This window comes from Bos grunniens, chromosome 16, assembly GCF_055505025.1.
Source record: "Bos grunniens cultivar Pamir isolate PY7600 chromosome 16, Bosgru_T2T1.0, whole genome shotgun sequence".
NCBI classification, from domain to species: domain Eukaryota; kingdom Metazoa; phylum Chordata; class Mammalia; order Artiodactyla; family Bovidae; genus Bos; species Bos grunniens.
In genome coordinates, this window is record NC_141180.1 from 28,800,506 (window position 1) to 28,822,717 (window position 22,212).

The following is a 22,212-nucleotide window of genomic DNA, read 5'->3' on the forward strand; positions in this document are numbered from 1 at the left end:
GAAGGGCAGAAACCCTGGAGGGAGTTTGCGAGGGGGAGTGAAGTGCAAGATGAGTGGGAGAGGCAGGGTCAGGTTGAGCCCGCCATGAGCAGGATTCCAAGGAGCCTGGATTTTGTGCTGCAGACAATGGGAAGCTACTTCCACTGGGTCACATCATGACTGATGCCGGTCAGCCAGGCAATATTGACATGGCTCAGGAAGCCATGGTTCACTCTCGCCGTAGCTGGTGAGAGGCTGAGATTGTACTGCACTTCACTAAATCCCACAAAATATCTGGATGACCAGCAGCTCTGACCTTTCTGGCTTCCCGCAGGGAAAGGTCTGGCTTCTCCTTTTCAGGTTGGGGAGGCAGATCACAGAAGGAGCAGGGCACGTAAGACGTCTGGAATGCATCAGAGGCAAGCCCAGCCCTGGCCATGACTCAGTCCTGCCTCCCCCTACCCCTCAACCCCGCCCCGACCCCGTCCCTAGTCAGGAGCACAGCCACCGCATTCAGCAGAGCGCCTTGAATCAGAAATGACTTTGCTCTCTCCTCTCTGCTTTCCTCGCAGACCTCCCGGACGCAGCCGTCTACACAGGATGTCTTGTGTTGGCTTGCAACCATCCCTCGAGAGTCCAGCCGCCGTTTTTTTAGTGTGGCCCTAGGGCTTTCGTTCAGGACGTTTTGTTGCAGCTGCTGCTTTTTATTTATTTATTTTCTCTCTTTGAACCTGGACCTTGCCCCGCTCCTGCTGGCATGATGGCCCAGTCCAAAGCCAACGGCTCGCACTATGCACTGACTGCCATCGGCCTGGGGATGCTGGTCCTTGGGATCATCATGGCCATGTGGAACCTGGTCCCTGGGTTCAGCAACGCAGAAAAGCCGGCTGCTCAGGGGAACAAGACGGAGGTAGGAAGTGGCATCCTTAAGAGCAAGACCTTCTCTGTGGCCTACGTGCTGGTTGGGGCCGGCGTGATGCTGCTCCTGCTCTCAATCTGCCTGAGCATCCGGGACAAGAGGAAGCAGCGGCAGGGCGAGGAGCTGGCACACATCCAGCACCCAGGGGTCGAACCGCACGCCCATGAGGAGGACAGGTGAGGATGGCCAACCGGACCCGGACTGGGGATGGACACGCACACCCACATGCATACCCACAGGCTCAGGACTCAACAATGGTGAGAACATTTTAATCTAAGGGGCTGTCTCCCATGACCGCTTCTGTGAAATAGTTTATCGTTTTACAAATGACTTTATCTTTTGATCCCAGAGTTTCCCAAATAATATGGTTTGAATGAATGATTACAGTTGTGTCAAGATTCTGACACACCCTCCAGGGGATCTGCATGGCACCTGGGGTGGCCAGAGCCTGTCCCCTGGAAGCTAGTCCATTTACCCCCAGTGTCCTGGATGTTTATGCTTTGAGTTGAAAGGTTGGGAAGCAAGGTTCTATTTGACAAAAAAAAATGCTACAGACACATTTAAAAAGCAAGTGCTAAATTGGGGGCATAAGATAAAATTTGATACCCCAAGTGTAAAAAGAGCACTACTTGTATAAAATAGATAACTGATGAGAACCTACTGTATAGCATGGGGTGGGGTGGGGGGAAGAAGGCACAGTCTGTTTGTAGGACAGATATTAAGTTAACCTTAAAAATGCATTCCAATATACAACAGATGCAAATACTGTTTGATTCTACTTATACAAGGCACCTAGAGTAGTACCTCACATTCATAGAGTTAGAAAGTACATTGATAGATGCCAGGGCCCAGAGGTTGGGGAGGTAGCGGGTAGGGGTAGGGATGGGGAATGGAGACTTAGTGTTTAATGGGGAGAGTTTCAGTTTAGAGAGGTGAAAAATTTGGGAAATGGATGATGGTGAGACATGCACAACACTGTGAATGGACTAGTGCCACTGAAATACACAGTTAAAATACGGTTAAAATAGTATGCTTTATATTATGTGACTTTTATCACAATAAAAAAATTTTTTTTTAAGATGCCTTACAAATGAATGTTAAAGAACACACGGTTGGAAAATGGACCAAGAACACGAACAAGCATTTCACAGACATTCAAATGATAGTTGTTCAGTCTCATTTGTCAGGAAATACAAACAACCAACAAAAGGCATTGTAATTCTTTGCCTATCTGCTGGCCAACATAGACTGTACTCCGGGTTAAAGATTTGTCAGGAAGTGGGTTGCTAATGAGGGGCTGGTTGACATAGCCTTACTGAAGGGGAATTCACTGTAACCGGCGTTTTAAAGATGTGTGCGCCTATCAGTTACCTTCCTAAGAGCTTATCTTTGGGACACAGTCACACAAGTGCAAAGGGGTCTGTACTCATAGATTTATCAGAGCATTGCTGAAAATAGCATAGACAGATGTGACTACTAAATATCCATCAGTCGAGCTAAATTATAACATGCCCATTCACTAGAATTCTCTGCAGCCACTGCCAAACTATATTTGTTAATGTGAATCTGTATCTCTGAGAAAAGGAGGTTTATAACACAGCTTGTTAAGGTCTTCATCACATCAGACATTGTGGCTATGGGACTAGAGAAGGATCTGGAAAGGTGTATAGCAAAATGTTGTTATTGTTCAGCCGCTAAATCGTATCCAACTCTTTGCGATCCCGTGAACTGAAGCACACCAGGCTTCCCTGTCCTTCACTATCTCCCAGAACTTGCTTAAACTCAAGTCCATTGAGTCAGTGATGCCACCAACCATCTCGTCTTCTGTTACCCCCTTCTCCTGCCTTCATTCTTTCCCAGCATCAGGGTCTTTTCCAATGAGTCGGCTCTTCCCATCAGGTGGCCAAAGTATTGAAGCTTCAGCTTCAACATCAGTCCTTCCAATGAATATTCAGGACTGATTTCCTATAGGATTGACTGGTTTGATTTCTTTGCAGTCCAAGGGATTCTCAAGAGTCTTCTTCAATACCACAACTCAGAAGCATCAATTCTTCAGTGCTCAGCCTTCTTTATGGTCCAACTCTCACATCCATACATGACTAATGGAAAGATCATAGCTTTGACTATATGGACCTTTGTTGGCAAAGTGATGTCTCTGCTTCTTAATATGCTGTCTAGGTTTGTCATAGCTTTTCTTTCAAGGAGCAAGTATCTTAATTTTGTGGCTGCAATCATCATCCACAGTGATTTTGGAGTCCAAGAAAATAAAACCTGTCACTGTTTCCACTTTTTCTCCATCTGTTTGCCATGAAGTGATAGGACCAGATACTATGATCTTAGTTTTTTTAATGTTGAGTTTTAAGCCAGCTTTTTCACTATCCTTTTTCACTCTCATCAAGAGGCTCATTAGTCCCTCTTCACTTTCTGCCTTTAGGTATCATCTGCATATCTGAGGTTGTTGATATTTCTCCTGGCAATCTAAGTATTTTTATATTCTTTATTAAATTTTTCTGTAGTGTTTGAATTTTCAGTAAGAATGTCTTATCTTTCTAGTGGAATGGGAGATGTTTTTATTTTGGAAAAATTAAACAAATTTTCTGAAAGTAAAAGATAATCAGGCATATTCTAGAAAACTTGGGAAATACAAAAAAGAGCAAAGAAGGAAAACTAGTCACCCATCATTAAAGGTATGACCAAGTCACTTGACCTCAATGTATCTGTTTTCCCATCCATAAAATGAAAAGTGTTAACCTCCCCTGCTTTTTAGCCCAAATGTAACAGCATGCCAGGTGGGCTATTCTGATGCCCAGATGGGCGTCCTTTGACCATAGACAACATAAACATACATGAAACAGGTGCCGATTTGAAGCAAAATGGTTGTTCCTGGGTAGAGAAAGAATATCTGGAATATAAAATTTACATGTATCTCAAATTATTCTGTAATTTCCCATCCATAAAATGGGTATACCAATATTGGGCTGGCCAAAAAGTTCATTTGGGTTTTCCATATTATCCAGTGGAAAAGCCCAAACAAACTTTCTGGCCAACCCAATAGAACCTAACTCATAGTGTCTTTAGGAAGATGACATTAGTTTATATGTACTTAGAACAGTGTCTGGCTTGTAGCCAATAGGTGAAGTGATAGCTCTTATTCCTCCTTGGATACACCTGTTATTAACAAGGCTGGTATCCGGGGTCCCAGTGGCAACATGTGGTCCGGGATCCGTCTCTTTGTGATCGTAAGTGACTCGAGCACATGCTAACCATCCCATGTCTGTGTTGCTATCTTGCAGCCAGGAGGAGGAGGAGGAGGCCTCCTCACGGTACTACGTCCCCAGCTACGAGGAAGTGATGAACACAAACTACGCGGAAGGGAGGGACGCGGACCAGAACCCCCGGATGAGCATCTCTCTCCCCTCCTACGAGTCCTTGACGGGGCTGGATGAGACAAGCCCCACCACAACCAGGGCCGACGTGGAGACCAGCCCAGGGAACCCCCCCGACAGGCAGAACTCCAAGTTGTCCAAACGCCTGAAGCCGCTGAAAGTGAGAAGGATAAAATCCGAAAAGCTTCACCTCAAAGACTTTAGGATCAACCTGCCAGACAAAAACGTGCCTCCTCCCTCCATCGAGCCTTTGACACCCCCCCCACAGTACGATGAGGTCCAGGAGAAGGCCCCTGATGCCCGGCCCCCCGACTGATGGCCCCTTCTGGGCGGATTCCCTCCTGTTTCTCGTCCTCTGCACCAACAGACCCCGAATGAAGCCACTTCAGCCACAGTTGAGAAGCGGAGGGGCCAGGTGTGTACTTAGCTATTTGGATGGGGCCAGGAGCTGAGGGCGTTCTAGGACTGGGGAGTGACTCTGGGGTCCCCAGGACCTCCGGTCGCAGGTACATTGGAAAGAGCTGCTGCCCCGGATCTTGAGAAGCTGTGACCCCATCCAGGGAAGCAGTGCCGGCATCTTCCCCTTTGTCCTTCCTTGACATTGAATTGCTGGGGACAATACTCCTCCTTCTGATTAGGAAAGGATACGTAGCAACTGGCTTAGATCATGGCTTTGTTTTGCTTCCACTAGGACTGTTTTGTTTCCCAAAGAAAATAAGTTATGTCTTCACTTTCTCCCTGGAGTCCTGCACTGTGGGTAGGAAAGATGACCGGCTCTACAGAAAGGACACACCCATATCATGAATTAAGCTGAACAAGAGGCTGGATGATTACATGGGGGTGAGACCCAGGTGGGGTTCTCAGAACCCTGATGCCATCGGTTGTTTTGATGCCTCAAGACCTGAGGATGCATAAGATCCTAGTCTCATTGGTAGACTTTTCCTAGTCTCTCCTATGTATTGGCAAAAAAAAAAAAAAAAGAAAGCCATCTGAGATGTTCTGTTCCTTCTAAAATGAGCTTTTTGTAATAAAATATTTTATATGTCGTACATTTGGTGCTAGATTACCTTAACAGCTCTTCCAACACTGACTTGCTTAGGGAGAAATCTCACCAATGAGAACAATGCTAGCTAATATATCCTGAACACTTAGTATCCGCCAGGTGCTATGCTAAGCACTTCACATATTTATCCCTGTTCAGCTGTGCCCAGGCCAGGTATTGGGCTTCCCAGGTGGTGCTAGTGGTAAAGAATCTGCCTGCCACTGCAGGAGACGCAAGAGATTCTTCAGTCTCTGGGTCGAGAAGATCCCCTGGAGTAGGAAATGGCAACCTGCTCCAATATTCTTGACTGGAAACTTTCATGGAAAGAGGAGTCTGGCAGGCTACAATCCATGGGGCCGAACACAACAGAGCACACACCCACACAAGCCAGGTATTCCTACTGTGGGTTAGTTCATGGAGAATCGGGTTAATTAAGGGGCCCCATGTCACACCACTAATAAGTGGCAGAGCTGGGATTTGAACCTAGGCCCCAGGGCCTTAGTTCTTCCACAGTCTACTGTGCCACTCAGTGGAAAGGGCTCTTTCAGACTTTAAATGAGGACTTGTGTGTCCCAAGTGCTGAGAGTGTCCCTGTCGACCGACATGCCCAACAGAAAATTCTGGATATTTAGACAGCAAGTCCAAAGTTCCCTTTCTGGGACGTGGTTAAGTCCAATGGTTAAGACTCCATGCTTCCAATGTCAGAGGCATGGGTTCAGTTCCTGGTTGGGGAAGTTCCACATGCCATGTGGCATGGCCAAAAATAAAAACCAAAATAAAACACAAAGTTCCCTTCCTGGTGTTGGTGAGCCTGGAGCTGGCTGCTAGGGGTCTGTGTGGCTGGGAGAGCAAATTCTCAGGCCCTGAATGTTTTCCTAAAAGCTCCTGTGGGAGGGAAGGAGCAGCCATTAGAAGGTCAAGCACCTTCTTATAACAGAATTGGCCACAGTGCCGAAATCCCAACCTTTCATTTCCTCATGTAAATTTATAAACAGGAAGCTACAAGGGTCTGCTTGGTGACCTGGGATACCTGGAGGCCTGGTCTGGTCCCAGCCCACCCCTGAGCCACCCAGGGCCTCTCCATGTAACTCTGGGCTGGACTTGCTCTTCATCTACTCCTAATGCTTCTCCTTGATTGGAGGACAAACAGGAGGAAAAAAGAAAGGGGAGGAGCAAGGTTCCAAATGAGCTGAGAAATTACCTTCTAGGGACTTCCCTGGTGGTCCAGTGATTAAGAATCTGCCTCCCAATGGAGGGGACACAGGTTCGATTGCCTAGTTGGGGAACTAAGATCCCACATGCCACCGGGCAACTGAGCCCACACATCACTATGGAGCCTGCATTCTAGAGCCCGTGGTCTACAAGAGAAACCCACATGCCACGATGAAGATCTAGCACAAGCAAAATAAAAAAGTAAGTGACCTTCTACAAGGGCTCTTGATCTGGTCTCTGGTAGACATCTGTCAGGGTGTCTACCCAGCCTAGACTCTCCTCAGGAGAGAAAGACATTTGGGGCTTGCAGTAGGTTGCTCTGTGGCCCCAAAGATCTCAGGCTCTAATCCCTAGGACCCAAGAACATTACCTTACAAGGTAAAGTTTTGCAGATGCGATGAAATTAAGGATTTTTGACTTGAGCTTATCCTGGATTATCCAAGTGGGTCCATCCAGAAGTATGCCTGGAGAGACAGGAGGAGATTATATACACAGAAGAGGAGGAAACATTGACCACAGAGGTAGAGACTAGAGTGATGCACCTACAAGTCAAGGGACACCCACAGCCACCAGAGCTGGAAGAGACATGAAATCAGTCCTCCCTAGAGCACTCACAGGAGTTCAGTCCTTCTGAAACACCTTGATTTCAGCCCAGCTGATGCTGACTTGGGGCTTTCAGCCCCCAGAACCGTTAAGAGAGTAAGTTTGTTGTTTTAGACCACAACGCTCATAGGAATTCATTATAGTGACTTTAGGAAACCAACAAGGGACTCAATCTTCAACTCATTAGAAACCAGCCCTTGCTTTGCTTCTGGGCTCATCCTATAAGGCACGAGTGCTGTAGAAATTGGGGGCTTCCTAGGTGGCACACAGTGGTAAAGAATCTGCCTGCCAAAGCAAGAGAAACAAGAGATGTGACTTAGGTCCCTGGTTTGGGAAGAGTCCCTTGGAGAAGGAGATGGCAACCTGCTCCAGTATTCTTGCCTGGCAAATTTCATGGATAGAGGAACCTGATGGGCTACAGTCCATGAGGTTGAAAAAGAGTCGGACATGACTGAGTGTGCGGTGCACACACACACACACACACACAGAAATTTTTGTTTTTGTATGTTTGGAAATGATCAAGTAGAAAATTATTTTATGTTGCTCAGAGAATAGATTGTAGATACTTAGTAGGTAAACTATGGAGCGTGGATGCACCTCTGTCTAAAAGCAAGGCAGAGAGAATGTTAGCTGGGAATGTGGCAATAAGGTATCTGCAATATTAAATTAAAACCAAAGCAGGATGTCACTTTCACCTCAGAATTCCCCAAGGCACACTCATCCTGTTTGTTCAGACTTATCAGAGCTTTCTATCTTTTGACTATTAAAAAGAGAGCTATAAAGGTGAAGACCAGAAGAAAGACCCTGTTCTCTCCATTGTTGTTTTTGTTCTTAAGGAAAACATAAGAAAGGCAGGGGCTTCCCTGGTGGTCCAATGACTAAGACACCACGCTCCCAATGCAGGGGACCCAGATTTGACTCCTGGTCAGGAATCTATTAATAGATCCCATATGCTGCAACTTAAAAAAAAAAAAAATCCCACATATTGCAACTAAGAGCCAGTGCAGCCAAATAAATAATCTTTTATAAAAGAAGAAGAAAGGCAGAGAAGCAGGGCAGCGGGGGAAAGTCAAGAAGCCACCCACCTGTTCTTGGACCCTAACTGGTCCCAGGGCTATGAAAGAGCAAAGAAAATTCCCCATTACCACTCCCACCCCACCCAAAAGAAAGAATCTCGGCAGCCATGTCAGTGTCCTGTGACCTCCACCCTCTCAAGTCACAGCTGGTAGGTATGTGTTCACCTGACCTAGGAGAACCAATCAGAAGCTAGGCTAGGCTAGGCTCATCTCTCCCAAGTCCCAGAATGGAGAGGCTGGCTGGGCGATGTGGTCCCAGGGAGTCAGTTCAGTTCAGTTTTTGCGACCCCATGAACCAAAACACGCCAGGCATCCCTGTCCATCACCAACTCCTGGAGTCCACCCAAACCCAAAGTCCATTGAGTCAGTGATGCCATCCAACCACCTCATCCTCTGTCGTCCCCTTCTCCTCCTGCCCTCAATCTTTCCCAGCATCAGGGTCTTTTCAAATGAGTCATCTCTTTGCATCAGGTGGCCAAAGATCTGGAGTTTCAGCTTCAGCATTAGTCCTTCCAATGAACACTCAGGACTGATCTCCTTCAGGATGGACTGGTTGGATCTCCTTGCAGTCCAAGAGACTCTCAAGAGTCTTCTCCAACACCACAGGTCAAAAGCATCAATTCTTCGGTGCTCAGCTTTCTTTATAGTCCAACTCTCACATCCATACATGACCACTGGAAAAACCATAGCCTTGATAAGTGAGTGAAGCAGGGCAAGTTGCTCAGCAGAGAGGGAAGCTGAGTGCTGAAAGAGGCAGAGGTGAAGATGAGACTTCAGAAACTGTCTCTGGATGACTTTCTGGTCCTTGGTCCTGGCCCTTGGTTAGCCCTGCTGTACGTCTGCTCCTGGGTTCCACAAAAGATGCTGTGTCATGCCAGTAAATTCCCCCTTTTAAGCTCTAATCCTAAATTTAGCCCAAGTCCTTGAAGGCGGGCACTGCCTTTGCATCGTAGGCAGTGCTGGTCTCACAGTGGACACTCCACTTGGTCTCGGTTCTGATTTTCACTTTTCGCAGACTGGTGACAGTGCTGATGAAGGGGAGCCACAAGCAGATGACAGATGCAGAAGATCATGTTGGAACATGACTGTAACTGCAGCCCAGAACACTGCCTGGTGTGTATGTGTACACAGCTAAGTCAGCTGGGTGCACCCACAAATACATATCGAGCTCCACAAATACCTTATGAGCCAGGTACCATTCTGGGCTCCAGGGATACAGCATGAAGCCCTGCTCTCTATGGGAAAGGTTCTCGCTTGGACAGTGTTTCCCAAAGTGGGTCCCCTGGCCTTGGGTGACAATGATCATGGTCACTTTGGACTGGCCACTTGCTCTGGATATAATAAACTTGAAAACCACCAGGCAGCCAGGTGCACAGAGAAAGCTGGTCTGCAAGAAGAGATGTGAAAATGGTCCATAGAAAGAGAGATCAGCTGGCTGGCCTCCCCTGTCCTGGGTTCTCCTTTGTCTGACCTCATTCGCTGCCCTTTGGGTCTATAGGATGCCCCAGGCTGATTTCAGTAAGTACTATTTTTGCTGAAATGAGTTGGAGTGGGATTCTGTTGCTTGCTGCCAAATGTCCTGGGATACCTTGGTTCCTGGCTTCCTAGGTGGCTCAGTGGTGAAGAATCTGCCTGCCAATGCAGGAGACACAGGTTCAAACCCAAGGTAGGGAAAAATTCCCTGGAGGAGGAAATGGAAACCCACTCCAGGATCCTTGCCTGGGAAATCCCATGGACAGAGGTGCCTAGAAGGCTACAGTCCATGGGGTCAAAGTCAGACATGACTTAGCGATTGAACAACAACAACAAAGCCTTGATTCTGGATGGACACATGTGAGATGGCAAAGCCAAAATAACCCTGCAAGTGCAGAGCAAAATTGAAAATGCAACACAGCTTTATCCCTGGAAATGGATGGATCAATCAAACCACAAGCCACAAAGGACAGTACTCAAAGAGCCCTTCTGAGGATTAATGGTCTCATTCGTTGCCTTAAGGGCCCTGACAAGGCCCATTTAGCTTCTAGGACAAATCAAGCTGAGTATTTAAGTGTAGATGTATGAAAGGACAGCCTCTGTTCTGTCTGCAAGCTCAGAGGGTGAGAGATGGGCTTTCAATCAGGGAGGATTTTGTTTTAATCCAAGCATTGCTGCTTCCTAGAAGGATGCATGCGTGCTAAGTTGCTTTAATCATGTCGGACTCTGTGCAACCCTAGGGACTGAAGCCCACCAGGCTCCTCACTCCAAGGGATTATCCAGGCAAGAATACTGGAGTGGGTTACCATGTCCTCCTCCAGGGGATCTTCCCAACCTAAGGATCAAACCCACATCTCTTAAGTCTCCTGCACTGGCAAGTGGGTTCTTTACCACTAGAAGGATGATCTTGGGCAAATAATTGGATCCTTCTGAGCTTTGATCTCTACACCAGCAAAATGGAGGTGACTCATTTTGAGATGAGTGCCAGAGAAACACACAGGTAAAGTGCCGAAGCTGCAGCTGCACAGACAGTGGGGGCCACATGGTGGCTGTGACTAGATCACTGTCCCCTGATGGAGAACTTGAAGATCCAAGCACTGCTCCAAGCAGGAGCCTTACAATCATTTCTCTTTTTTAGATTTTAATTTATTTAATTAAATAAATAAATAATAGGCTGCGCAGGGCCTCTGTGACTGCGGGCAGGCTTTCTCTAGTGTAGTGAGTCATGGCTACTCTCTAGTTGCAGTGGCTTCTCTTATCGCAGAGCGTGGGCTCTAGGGCTCTCAGGCTTTAGTAGTTGTGGCCCATGGGCTCAGTAGTTGTGGCGGACGGGCTTAGTTGCCCCACAGCATGTGGAGTCCTCCTGGACCAGGGATTGAACTCTTGTCCCCTGCATTAGCAGGCAGTCCTCATAATCATTTCTGAAAACAGGTCTGGGGACAATTCACCAGGTGCCACCAATAGTTTGTAAGGAATCCTCCCAGAAAGCCATCTCCAGGGAAACAGCTGCAGGGATGCATAGGTAAGGCCAGTTGAGGAAGTCCTGGGGTCAGCCTTGCAAGACTTGGTCTTCAAGGTAGATGATGGCAACTCCTATTGCACAGAGTGAACAAGTCAGTCCACTTTGTTTTCATTCTAATGGCGAGTTGTCAGTGTATTCAGAACTGAGTGGCTGGTACTAAGAACGTGAGCACAGCTCTAAGGGTTTTAGCCACCCTCTTCCTGTTTGAGTTCCCAACCGTATTTCCCTGGATTATAATGGGTAGAAGGGGAAAACATCCTTGATGAGCTGTGTTTGGGAATCCCCAAGTTAAGCAAAGTCTATTCATTCAACACATTTTTATGGAGAACCTACTATGAGCTACATGCACATAGTAGGGATAATCTGCAAAAAAAAAAAAAAGTGGATCAAGTCCTGGCTGACACAGAGGCCATATTTTGGGTGGAGGGAGGACAGATAATAAACAAATAAATCAAAATACGATGTCATGGCAGAAAACTAAAAGGATGAGAAGAAAAATGGAGCAGGAGAGGATCACCAATCTGGGTCATTAGGAAAAGTCTCCAAGGGAAGTAACACTGAGGAAAAGTGGGGAGTGAGCCACATAAATATCTGGGTGCAGAGAATTCTGGAAAATCTCTCCTACACTTGTGCACATTATGAATCTCCAACCAGATGCTGCAGCATCTTCCAAACGCATTTGGCCACTGAAACTTGTCTCCCCACAAAGCATCTTTCAGGGTCAGCTTTCACAGAACATCCTTCAAGGAATAGTGATTGAACCAAACCCAGTATTCTCTAGGGGGAGAAACAGGCCCAGAACAGACAAGAATTGGCCAAAGTCCTACAGCTCACTGATAAAGTTGTCCATCAGCTTTCCCTCTGTGTGCATTTAGATCGCAGATCACCAGCGAAGGCAAGCTACCAAGATGTCCCAGCACCTGACAGCGGCGGGGAGAACCAGGTTGATGGGTCCAGGATGGGTCCCTGTGCTTAGAACACCCAGCACAGACCTCCTCATGTCCACTACCTACCGGGAAGCTTGTGCCTCTGACAGGAAGCCTGCATCCCCTCGCGAGAGCCTCACGGTGGAGCGGTGGATGCTCTCCAAAGTTCTTGCCACCTTGAGGGTGGTGGTTCGCAAGGCACAGCCAGACCATTCAGAGGCACCTTTCACATTGAGCCGATAGGAGAAAGCCATTCCCCCATCTCTTTGCAGCAATGCAGTTGGTCTAGAAGACGATATCCTAGAGCATCTGAAGCTGGATGGTACCTGACAGTGAGCAGCAGCACATCAGGCTCAGATCCTCCAATAATCAATGGACGGCAGAGGTCAGGAAGCCTGCTCTCTTTGGACACTGTGAAGCAAGCTGACCAAGAGAGGAAGGGAAAGACATAGAAATACAGATTGTGCAATACATAGATACAAATTTATCCAGAAAAGCCACCAGAGAGAACACATATACACCCACACCAGACACTTTAAAATGTAGCCCTGGCAGCAGAAGTTTCCTCGGGGCCAAGCCAGCTGACTGCTGTGTGTCTCATCAGATCCCCTGGAACTCTGCAGGTTCCAGGAAGGCAGCTAGGTGGATGACTTGCTCATACAAGCGACCCACTCCCAGACGCAACATGAAACAAAAGATTCTCAGCTCCCAGTGACACAGCTAAAGGATTCAAGCCAATGCCAGAACTGAATGTTTTTACCTTAGATCAGTGGTTCTTAACCACTGGATTGATTTGCACCTCCCCTCTTAGGGGGCATTTGGCAAATTCATGGCTGGAGTGGGGGCTGCTGCTGCTGCTAAGTCGCATCAGCCGTGTCTGACTCTGACTGACATCTAGAACAGCAGGGATTCTGCCAAGCACCCACCAATGCACAGGCCAGTCCCCACAACAAAGAGCTGTTCTACCCCAAAGTCAACAGTGCCAAGGTTGAAAAACTCTGCTCTGGACAAAGGAAAATCCATCCTCCTGGGCAGTGAGGACTCCGGTCATAGAGCCTGGCTCCCCAGTGTCAGTTACATCAAGAAGAAGCAAGAGGGACTTCCTGGTGGTCCAGTGGCTAAGACTCAGTGCCCCCGAAGCAGAGGACCTGAATTCCATCCCTAGTTGGGAAACTAGATCCCACATGCCACAACTAAGACGTGGTGCAACCAAATAAATAAATGTGTGTGTGTGTGTGTGTGTGTGTGCATGCGCACACATGCGTGCGCACACACTCAGACACTTTGTCGTGTCCAGCTCTTTGGGACCCCATGGACTGTGGCCTGCCAGGCTCCTCTGCCCATGGAATTTTCCAGGCAAGGATACTGAAGTGGGTTGCCATTTCATACTTCCGGGGATCTTCCCGATCCAAGGATGGAACCCACGTCTCTGGTGTCCTCTGCATTGGTAGGTGGATTCTTTACCACTAGCACCACCTGAGAAGCCCCAAATAGATAAACAGATAAAAATTAAATATTTTTTAAAAGGAGCAGGAAACAATCATGCTTGGAGATCAGGCTGAGGGTGGTACTTATCATTTTTAAGAACTTTAAAGAACTGTCACCTTTACAAAGATTGTTTTCCAATCCATGCCCAATGCAGACTATAAATTGAATTCTCCAGGGCATGATATAAACAAATATCTCTTCCCTTTCTCCTTTTCTCTATTCCCTAGTCCTAACTCTGTGCATTGAAACCTGGAATTTATTAACTATAATACAAAAAATGTGAGAAAGAAAGTCAGTAGTAGTTACAAACTCAAGTCAACTTTGAGAAATTTTAGATTATTTAAAAGCCTACTTAGAACTAATGGAAGGGTATGTAACAAAACAACTAGAATACAATATGGGAAGCAAAAGTTATGGCAATAGGTCTTCCTTATCAGGGAAAAAAAACCAAAAACCATGTCAAACAATACAGCATGCATCTCAGAGATGAAGTGAAAGTCATTCATTTGTGTCTGACTCTTTGACACCCCATGGACTGTAGCCTGCCTGGCTCCTGTGTCCGTGGGATTCTCCAGGCCAGAATACTGGAGTGGGTTGCCATGCCCTCCTCCAGGGGATCTTCCCAACCTAGGGATCAAACCCAGGTCTCCCACACTGCAGGCAGATTCTTTACCATAAGCTGGGCTCAATACTGTATACAGTTTGGGAGGTGGGTGGGAACTTTAAACCCAAGAAAATGTTCTTAGTGTTTGTCTTCAAGATGTCTTATTTCAGAATGCATCCTCGACAATTGTGTCCAGTGAAGAAAAATCATCAGCATCTACTTTAACAAACCACAAAAGAGAGAAAAATAATATAATAAAGTGATAGCAAGCTCTTTCTTTCACTTTTTGGGTAAAACTTGACAAGCTGTGAATATATGTGTTGGTAAAAGAAATTGTGTGAATACTTGAAATGAACAAGTGAATAAATGTACCTGCCTTATCTAAATGCTGCCTCTTTCAAAGTTGAACAACAACCACAAAAAAGACAAAAGCTGCATTTTTTTGTTCCTGACAAATTGTCTGTTCTAAAAATCAGATCCAAAGTATGAGTCCATAAATTGACTTTCTGAACAGAAAAGGACACACTATTCTAGCAGTTGCCAATGATAAATTCATTTTAGCACCAAATGGTTCCTTTTAAATCAGCACAAATACACCAGAGAACAAGATATAGGAATATATATCTCACAGGAGATACTGTGAGCAGAAGAGCACAATAATTTGAATGGTAATGCTAAGTTTGTTGAAAATATCCACTCAATCAATTAAAATGGCAAATAGGAATTGAGACCCCCCCCAAAAAAAAATCTAACTGCTATTTAGGACAAAATTTGTTTTTAATGTTTATTTCCCAAGTTTTTTTTTTTTTTTTTTAACGTTTAAGACCTAAGATTTTTCCATTGGCCTGAAAGCAGTAAAAAATTGTCCATTAATCTCCCTTAGGCCAATAATAGAAAGGTCTCAGGGGAAAAATAGGAGCCAGAAATAAGATTGAAGGAGAAACAGTAAGGAAAAGCACATTAAATGACCAAATTCTATAGATAGGTTGTAAGCAGACTGGCCCATCGTCCTTCTACGTGTGTAGCCAAATTCTCAGATGTGTACACTTTTATATGTACTTCTTTTCATTGAATAAACATAGCAGGAAAAGAAATATGATTTTATCTCTATGGATTGCCTCAAGTCAGGGTTTCTCTGCTGCTGCTGCTGCTAAGTCGCTTCAGTCGTGTCCGACTATGCCATCCCATAGACGGCAGCCCACCAGGCTCCCCCCTCCCTGGGATTCTCCAGGCAAGAACACTGGAGTGGGTAGGGTTTCTCTGCTTTGGCATTAATGACATTTGGGGCTGGAGAGCATCTATATGAAGGGGTGAGACTGTCCTATGCATGGCAGGCTGTTTGCAGCATCCCTGGCCTCTACCTACTGGATGCCAGTAGCCCTCCAAGGTGTGACAATCAAAAATATCTCTAGACAATGTCAAAAGTCCCTTGGGAGGAAAAATATCCCTAATTGAGAGCTACAGCTTTAAGTCTACTGAGGGAAAATGAAGTATGAAGAAGCAGAAAAAAAAAAAAATAGTATCACTGGGTGGTAATTTCCATGTTTGTAAAATAAGAAAGAACGTGAAAGTCGCTCAGTCATGTCCAACTGTTTGTGACCCCATGGACCATACAGTCCATGGAATTCTCCAGGCCAGAATAGTGGTGTGAGTAGTCTTTCCCTTCTCCAGGGGATCTTCCCAACCCAGGGATCGAACTCAGATCTCCCACGTTGCAGGTGGATTCTTTACCAACTGAGCCACCAGGTTGTAAAGGTTGTAAAAGATGTCAGTAACTGCATTTAGTTACAAGGCTGGAAGGGTTTCCCAGGTGGCACAGTAGTAAAGAATCCACCTGCCACTCCAGGAGACGCAAGAGATGTGGGTTTGATCCCTGGGTCGGGAAGATCTCCTAGAGAAGGAAATATCTACCACTCCAGTATTCTTGCCTGGAAGATTCCATGGACAAAGGAGCCTGGCCAGCTACAGTCCATGGGGTCGCAAAAGATCGGACACGACTGGATACACACGTGACTAAACTATAAAGTTATATGTGGTGAAAATGCTATAAAATGGAGTTTCGAGTGGGAATGGTGCTAGAGCTTATTTTGTCCAACTTCTCGTACCAGGAAGGAAAACTAAGACACAGAGTTGTTTGTCTAGAGAACACACCAGTGCAATATAAACATAGGTGGTTACAATTCATTACCATGTGGCATCTACCTGGAAAAACAAAAACACAGAGCCAACCTGCATGAACCCCTGAGGTAGCATAGTGTGAGCCTCAAACCAAACAATGACTTCAGTGGATTGAAACACATCAACACCTTTTTAAATCAAAGATTCCTAATGATGTTTTTAAAAACACACGGGTCACTTTGGCAGTTGCTTCTTAATTTGAATATTGACACATAAAAGAAAAGACCCAATCTCTTAGTTTGCTTTTCCTGAACCAACTTTATTTTATGATAAATAAACAAATGGTTGATGAAGGACTTTAGCTAATAATTACCAAAAGAATAACAATCAGAAAAAAAATCACAAGTTTGTGACCTCAAAAGAAATAACAGATCCAAGGAATGATCTTCAAAGGATACTAAAATTATTAGGTAAAACGTTGATGAGCTCAAGTGTCCACTGATGGGTGAATAAAAACAAAATATGATGTCTACACACAGCATAGAAACAGTGATATTATTAAACCTTAAAATGAAGGAAATTCTGACACGTGCTACAACATGAATGAACCTTGAGGACATTATGCTAAGTGAAATTAGCTAATGACAAAAAAAGGCAAATACTGTATGATTTGTCTTATGTGAGGTACCTAGAGGAGTCGAATTAATAGAAATAGAAAATAGATGGATGGTTGCCAGGAGTTGGGTAAGGGGAAAACAGAGGGTTGTTGTTTAAAGGGTACAGAGTTTGGGTTTTACATGATGAAAAGGTTTTGGAGATTGGCTACACAACAATATGAATATCCTTAATTTGAGTGAACTGTATATTTGTAAATGGTTAAGATGGTAATGTTATATATGTATCAGATCAGATCAGTCGCTCAGTCCTGTCCGACTCTTTGCGACCCCATGAATCGCAGCATGCCAGGCCTCCCTGTCCATCACCAACTCCCGGAGTTCACCCAGACTCACGTCCATCGAGTCAGTGATGCCATCCAGCCATCTCATCCTCTGTCGTCCCCTTCTCCTCCTGCCCCCAATCCCTCCCAGCATCAGAGTCTTTTCCAATGAGTCAACTCTTTGCATGAGGTGGCCAAAGTACTGGAGTTTCAGCTTTAGCATCATTCCTTCCAAAGAAATCCCAGGGCTGATCTCCTTCAGAATGGACTGGTTGGATCTCTTTGCAGTCCAAGGGACTCTCAAGAGTCTTCTCCAACACCACAGTTCAAAAGCATTAATTCTTCGGCGCTCAGCCTTGTTCACAGTCCAACTCTCACATCCATACATGACCACAGGAAAAACCATAGCCTTGACTAGATGAACCTTTGTTGGCAAAGTAATATCTCTGCTTTTGAATATGCTACCTAGGTTGGTCATAACTTTCCTTCCAAGGAGTAAGCGTCTTTTAATTTCATGGCTGCAGACACCATCTGCAGTGATTTTGGAGCCCAGAAAAATAAAGTTTGACACTGTTTCCACTGTTTCCCCCTCTATTTCCCACGAAGTGTTGGGACCGGATGCCATGATCTTCGTTTTCTGAATGTTGAGCTTTAAGCCAACTTTTTCACTCTCCACTTTCACTTTCATCAAGAGGCTTTTTAGTTCTTCTTCATTTTCTGCCATAAGGGTGGTGTCATCTGCATATCTGAGGTTATTGATATTTCTCCCTGCAATCTTGATTCCAACTTGTGCTTCTCCCAGTCCAGCATTTCTCATGATGTACTCTGCATATAAGTTAAATAAACAGGGTGACAATATACAGTCTTGACGAACTCCTTTTCCTATTTGGAACCAGTCTGTTGTTCCACGTCCAGTTCTAACTGTTGCTTCCTGACCAATAATTAAAAATAAAAATTTTTTAATTATTGGGGAAAGAAAAACTGATGGGAACTTTGTAATGGCTGGGTCAGTCTTTTAACCCAGCACCAACCTTTCAATCCTGATATTGTTAAAAACGGGATGCCCAGGCACTTCCCTCATCCAGCGGTTAAGACTTCACCTTTCAATGCAGAAAGAGCACAGGTTCAATCCCTGGTTGAGGAGCTAAGATTCCACATTCCTCCTGGCCAAAAAAAACAAAACACAAAACAGAAGCAACATTGCAACAAATTCAATAAAGACTGGTCCACACCAGTTAGTAAAAATGGTCCACGCTGAAAAATTATAAAAAAAACAATAATAATGAGACGACCAAATGTGTGCTCATGGTGTGATGCAGGAAGGATCACACAGCACCACCTAAGAAGGTGTCTGTCTGGACTTTGATCTAATCAGACTTCTAGATCTAACTATTAGTTAACAGGAAACAAGGGGAAAAGAAGAACAAGTTAACTGAAACCAAGAGGAAGCGATCAGCCAAATCCAGGGTGTGAATCTTCTACAGAACAAAGGAACCAGTTTCTCCAACACATCAGTGGCTGGGGGACAAAAAGGTCAGGGACAGGTAGTTGCTGTTATAGATTAAAAGACATTTCAGAGACAAAACAACCAAACGTAACATGTGGATCCTGTCTGAATCCTGACTCTAACCAACAGTTAAAAAGAATATCTCTGAGAGAATCAAGGAAATATGAGCATGGACAGAATACTGGATGGTATTCAGGAATGATTACATTTTTAGCTGTGATACTGTTGAAGTGTGGATAATACAAAAGGAAAAAATCCCTCCTTTCTGTTAGGCAGCCTTTATGGGTGATCAGCCCTGAATATTCATTGAAAGGACTGTTGCTGAAGCTGAAGCTCCAATACTTTGGCCACTTGATGCAAAGAGTTGACTCAGAAAAGACCCTGATGCTGGGAAAGATTGAAGGCAGGAGGAGAAGGAGGCAGCAGAAGATGAGATGGTTAGCTAGCATCATGGACTCAGTGAACATGAATTTGAGCAAACTCTGGGAGATAGTGGAGGACAAAGGAGCCAGTTCACAGGCAAAGAAGCCTGGTGTGTCACAAAGAGTCAGACACAACTTAGCAACTGAAAAACAACAAATAGGTGAAATGACACAACTTGTTTTAATCTAGAAAAAGATTTTAAATGATGTACAACACAATTCATCTCAAACAGACTCCATACTTTGTACATTCTAGAAGGTGATTGGAAAAAAAAAACTTGTTCGATAGGAGGCTACAGGAGAGTTGCATGGAAGAGGTTGAACCTGAAATGGTTCTTACCTTTTGGGGGAAAAAAAAAAAACAATCAAAAAGGAAGAAAATATAAATTAAAGAAGATTGGGAAAATGTTGAAGCTGGATAATGAATCCATGAAGTTAATCGCACTCTTCTTTTTTTTTTTTTTTTTTTTTTCTGGCTTTGTAGCCTTATATTTAATGTTTTAAAGGTAAGAAATGTTTTCAAAAGCAAAATAATTGACAAGAGAAAGAATGAATATTAGAGCTTATGCATCAGAAAGAATGGCTTATATTGTATGAAAACGATTTAGATATTAACCAAAATATTATTTTATTTTTCATGTCCCTGATCATTCTTGTCATTTTCCTTAGTGCTTCCTTTTCACTGCTTTTTAAAATATTTTTCTCCCTATTCTTTCTATTTTCTCTTAAAACTAAATATGGCTTGAAATTCACTTTCAGGACTAGTAATAGCCAGTGGAAAAGTGTAGGTTCTGAAAGCAGATGTGAAATAATAAAAATTATATGTTTTGCATTTATGTTGAATTTGAATGCGTAAGCAAATCAGCAAATGGAATTATGTACTAATCTCATTTTTTTCTCCGCACAAGTCTATTATTACCATCAAAATGTCATATAACCACAATAAACATCAGTAACATTTCAGGGCACATAAACTTTTATGACCTTTTTGTCACATAGCTACATAACCAAAATTTCCTGAACCACAAATCCTTTCTTCATCTGCGACTTTCTTGGCCACTGGGAATTTTCAGGAGCTTTCTTCCTTGTTTTTTTTTTTTTTTTCAGCATGTTATACATGTATTTTCTTTCTTTTTTTTTTTTTTGGATTCTTTTTTTTTTTTTTTACAAATATAAAAATTGAATTCCTTTAATTCAATTCAATTCAATTCAATTCAACGACCCAGAGGGATGGTGTGGGGAGGGAGGAGGGAGGAGGGTTCAGGATGGGGAACACATGAGAAATAAAGGAATTCAATCGCACTCTTCTTTAGTTTTGTATGTATTTCCAAAATCCCATTATAAAAAATAATTTTTATGATCCTTTGTATTTCTGTGTTGTCTGTTGTGATCTCTCCATTTTCATTTCTAATTTTATTGATTTGATTTTTCTCTGTTTGTTTCTTGATGAGTCTGGCTAATGGTTTGTCAATTTTATTTATCTTCTCAAAGAACCAGCTTTTGGCTTTGTTGATTTTTGCTACGGTCTCTTTTGTTTCTTTTGCATTTATTTCTGCCCTAATTTTTAAGACTACTATCAGCAATTATATGCTAATAAAATGAAAAACTTGGAAGAAATGGACAATTTCTTAGAAAAGTACAACTTTCCAAAACTGAACTAGGAAGAAATAGAAAATCTTAACAGACCCATCACAAGCATGGGAATTGAAACTGTAATCAGAAATCTTCCAGCAAACAAAAGCCCAGGTCCAGATGGCTTCACAGCTGAATTCTACCAAAAATCTAGAGAAGAGTTAACACCTATCCTACACAAACTCTTCCAGAAAATTGCAGAGGAAGGTAAACTTCCAAACTCATTCTATGAGGCCACCATCACCCTAATACCAAAACCTGACAAAGATCCCACAAAAAAAGAAAACTACAGGCCAATATCACTGATGAACATAGATGCAAAAATCCTTAACAAAATTCTAGCAATCAGAATCCAACAACACATTAAAAAGATCATACATCATGACCAAGTGGGCTTTATCCCAGGGATGCAAGGATTCTTCAATAATCTGCAAGTCAATCAATGTAATACACCATATTAACAAATTGAAAAATAAAAGCCATATGATTATCTCAGTAGATGCAGAGAAAGCCTTTGACAAAATTCAACATTCATTTATGATAAAAACTCTCCAGAAAGCAGGAATAGAAGGAATATACCTCAACATAATAAAAGCTATATATGACAAACCCACAGCAAACATTATCCTCAATGGTGAAAAATTGAAAGCATTTCCCCTAAAGTCAGGAACAAGACAAGGGTGCCCACTTTCACCATTACTATTCAACATAGTTTTGGAAGTTTTGGCCACAGCAATCAGAGCAGAAAAAGAAATAAAAGGAATCCAGATTGGAAAAGAAGAAGTAAAACTCTCACTGTTTGCAGATGGCATGATCCTTTACATAGAAAACCCTAAAGACTTCACCAGAAAATTACTACAGCTAATCAATGAATATAGTAAAGTTGCAGGATATAAAATCAATACACAGAAATCCCTTGCATTCCTATACACTAATAATGAGAAAATACAAAGAGAAATAAGGAAACAATTCCATTCACAATTGCAACAAAAAGAAACTTAGGAATATATCTACCTAAAGAAACAAAAGACCTATATATAGAAAACTATAAAACACTGGTGAAAGAAATCAAAGAGGACACTAACAGATGGAGAAATATACCATGTTCATGGATCTGAAGAATCAATATATTGAAAATGAGTATACTACCCAAAGCAATCTATAGATTCAATGCAATCCCTATCAAGCTACCAAGAGTATTTTTCACAGATCTAGAACAAATAATTTCACAATTTGTATGGAAATACAAAAAACCTCGAATAGCCAAAGCTATCTTGAGAAAGAAGAATGGAACTGGAGGAATCAACCTGCCTGACTTCAGGCTCTACTACAAAGCCACAGTCATCAAGACAGTATGGTACTGGCA

At 43.7% G+C, this 22,212-nt stretch overlaps 1 protein-coding gene across 4 annotated transcripts in view; it reads left to right on the plus strand.

The window, feature by feature from the left end:
• Nucleotides 1–5,333, plus strand: part of TMEM51 (transmembrane protein 51) — a 59,787-nt gene extending 54,454 nt beyond the window's left edge. For 3 of the 4 annotated variants that reach the window (XM_086343807.1, XM_086343808.1, XM_086343806.1), the window contains exons 3-4: nucleotides 552–1,074; nucleotides 4,192–5,333. In XM_086343807.1, coding sequence (XP_086199933.1) covers nucleotides 737–1,074; nucleotides 4,192–4,600 — 747 coding nt within the window. In that variant the 5' untranslated portion in view covers nucleotides 552–736 and the 3' untranslated portion in view covers nucleotides 4,601–5,333. Of the gene's footprint in view, nucleotides 1–551; nucleotides 1,156–4,191 lie in introns of all 4 variants that reach the window. The other variant, XM_086343809.1, reaches the window with a different exon arrangement.
• Nucleotides 5,334–22,212: the final 16,879 nt, after the last annotated feature.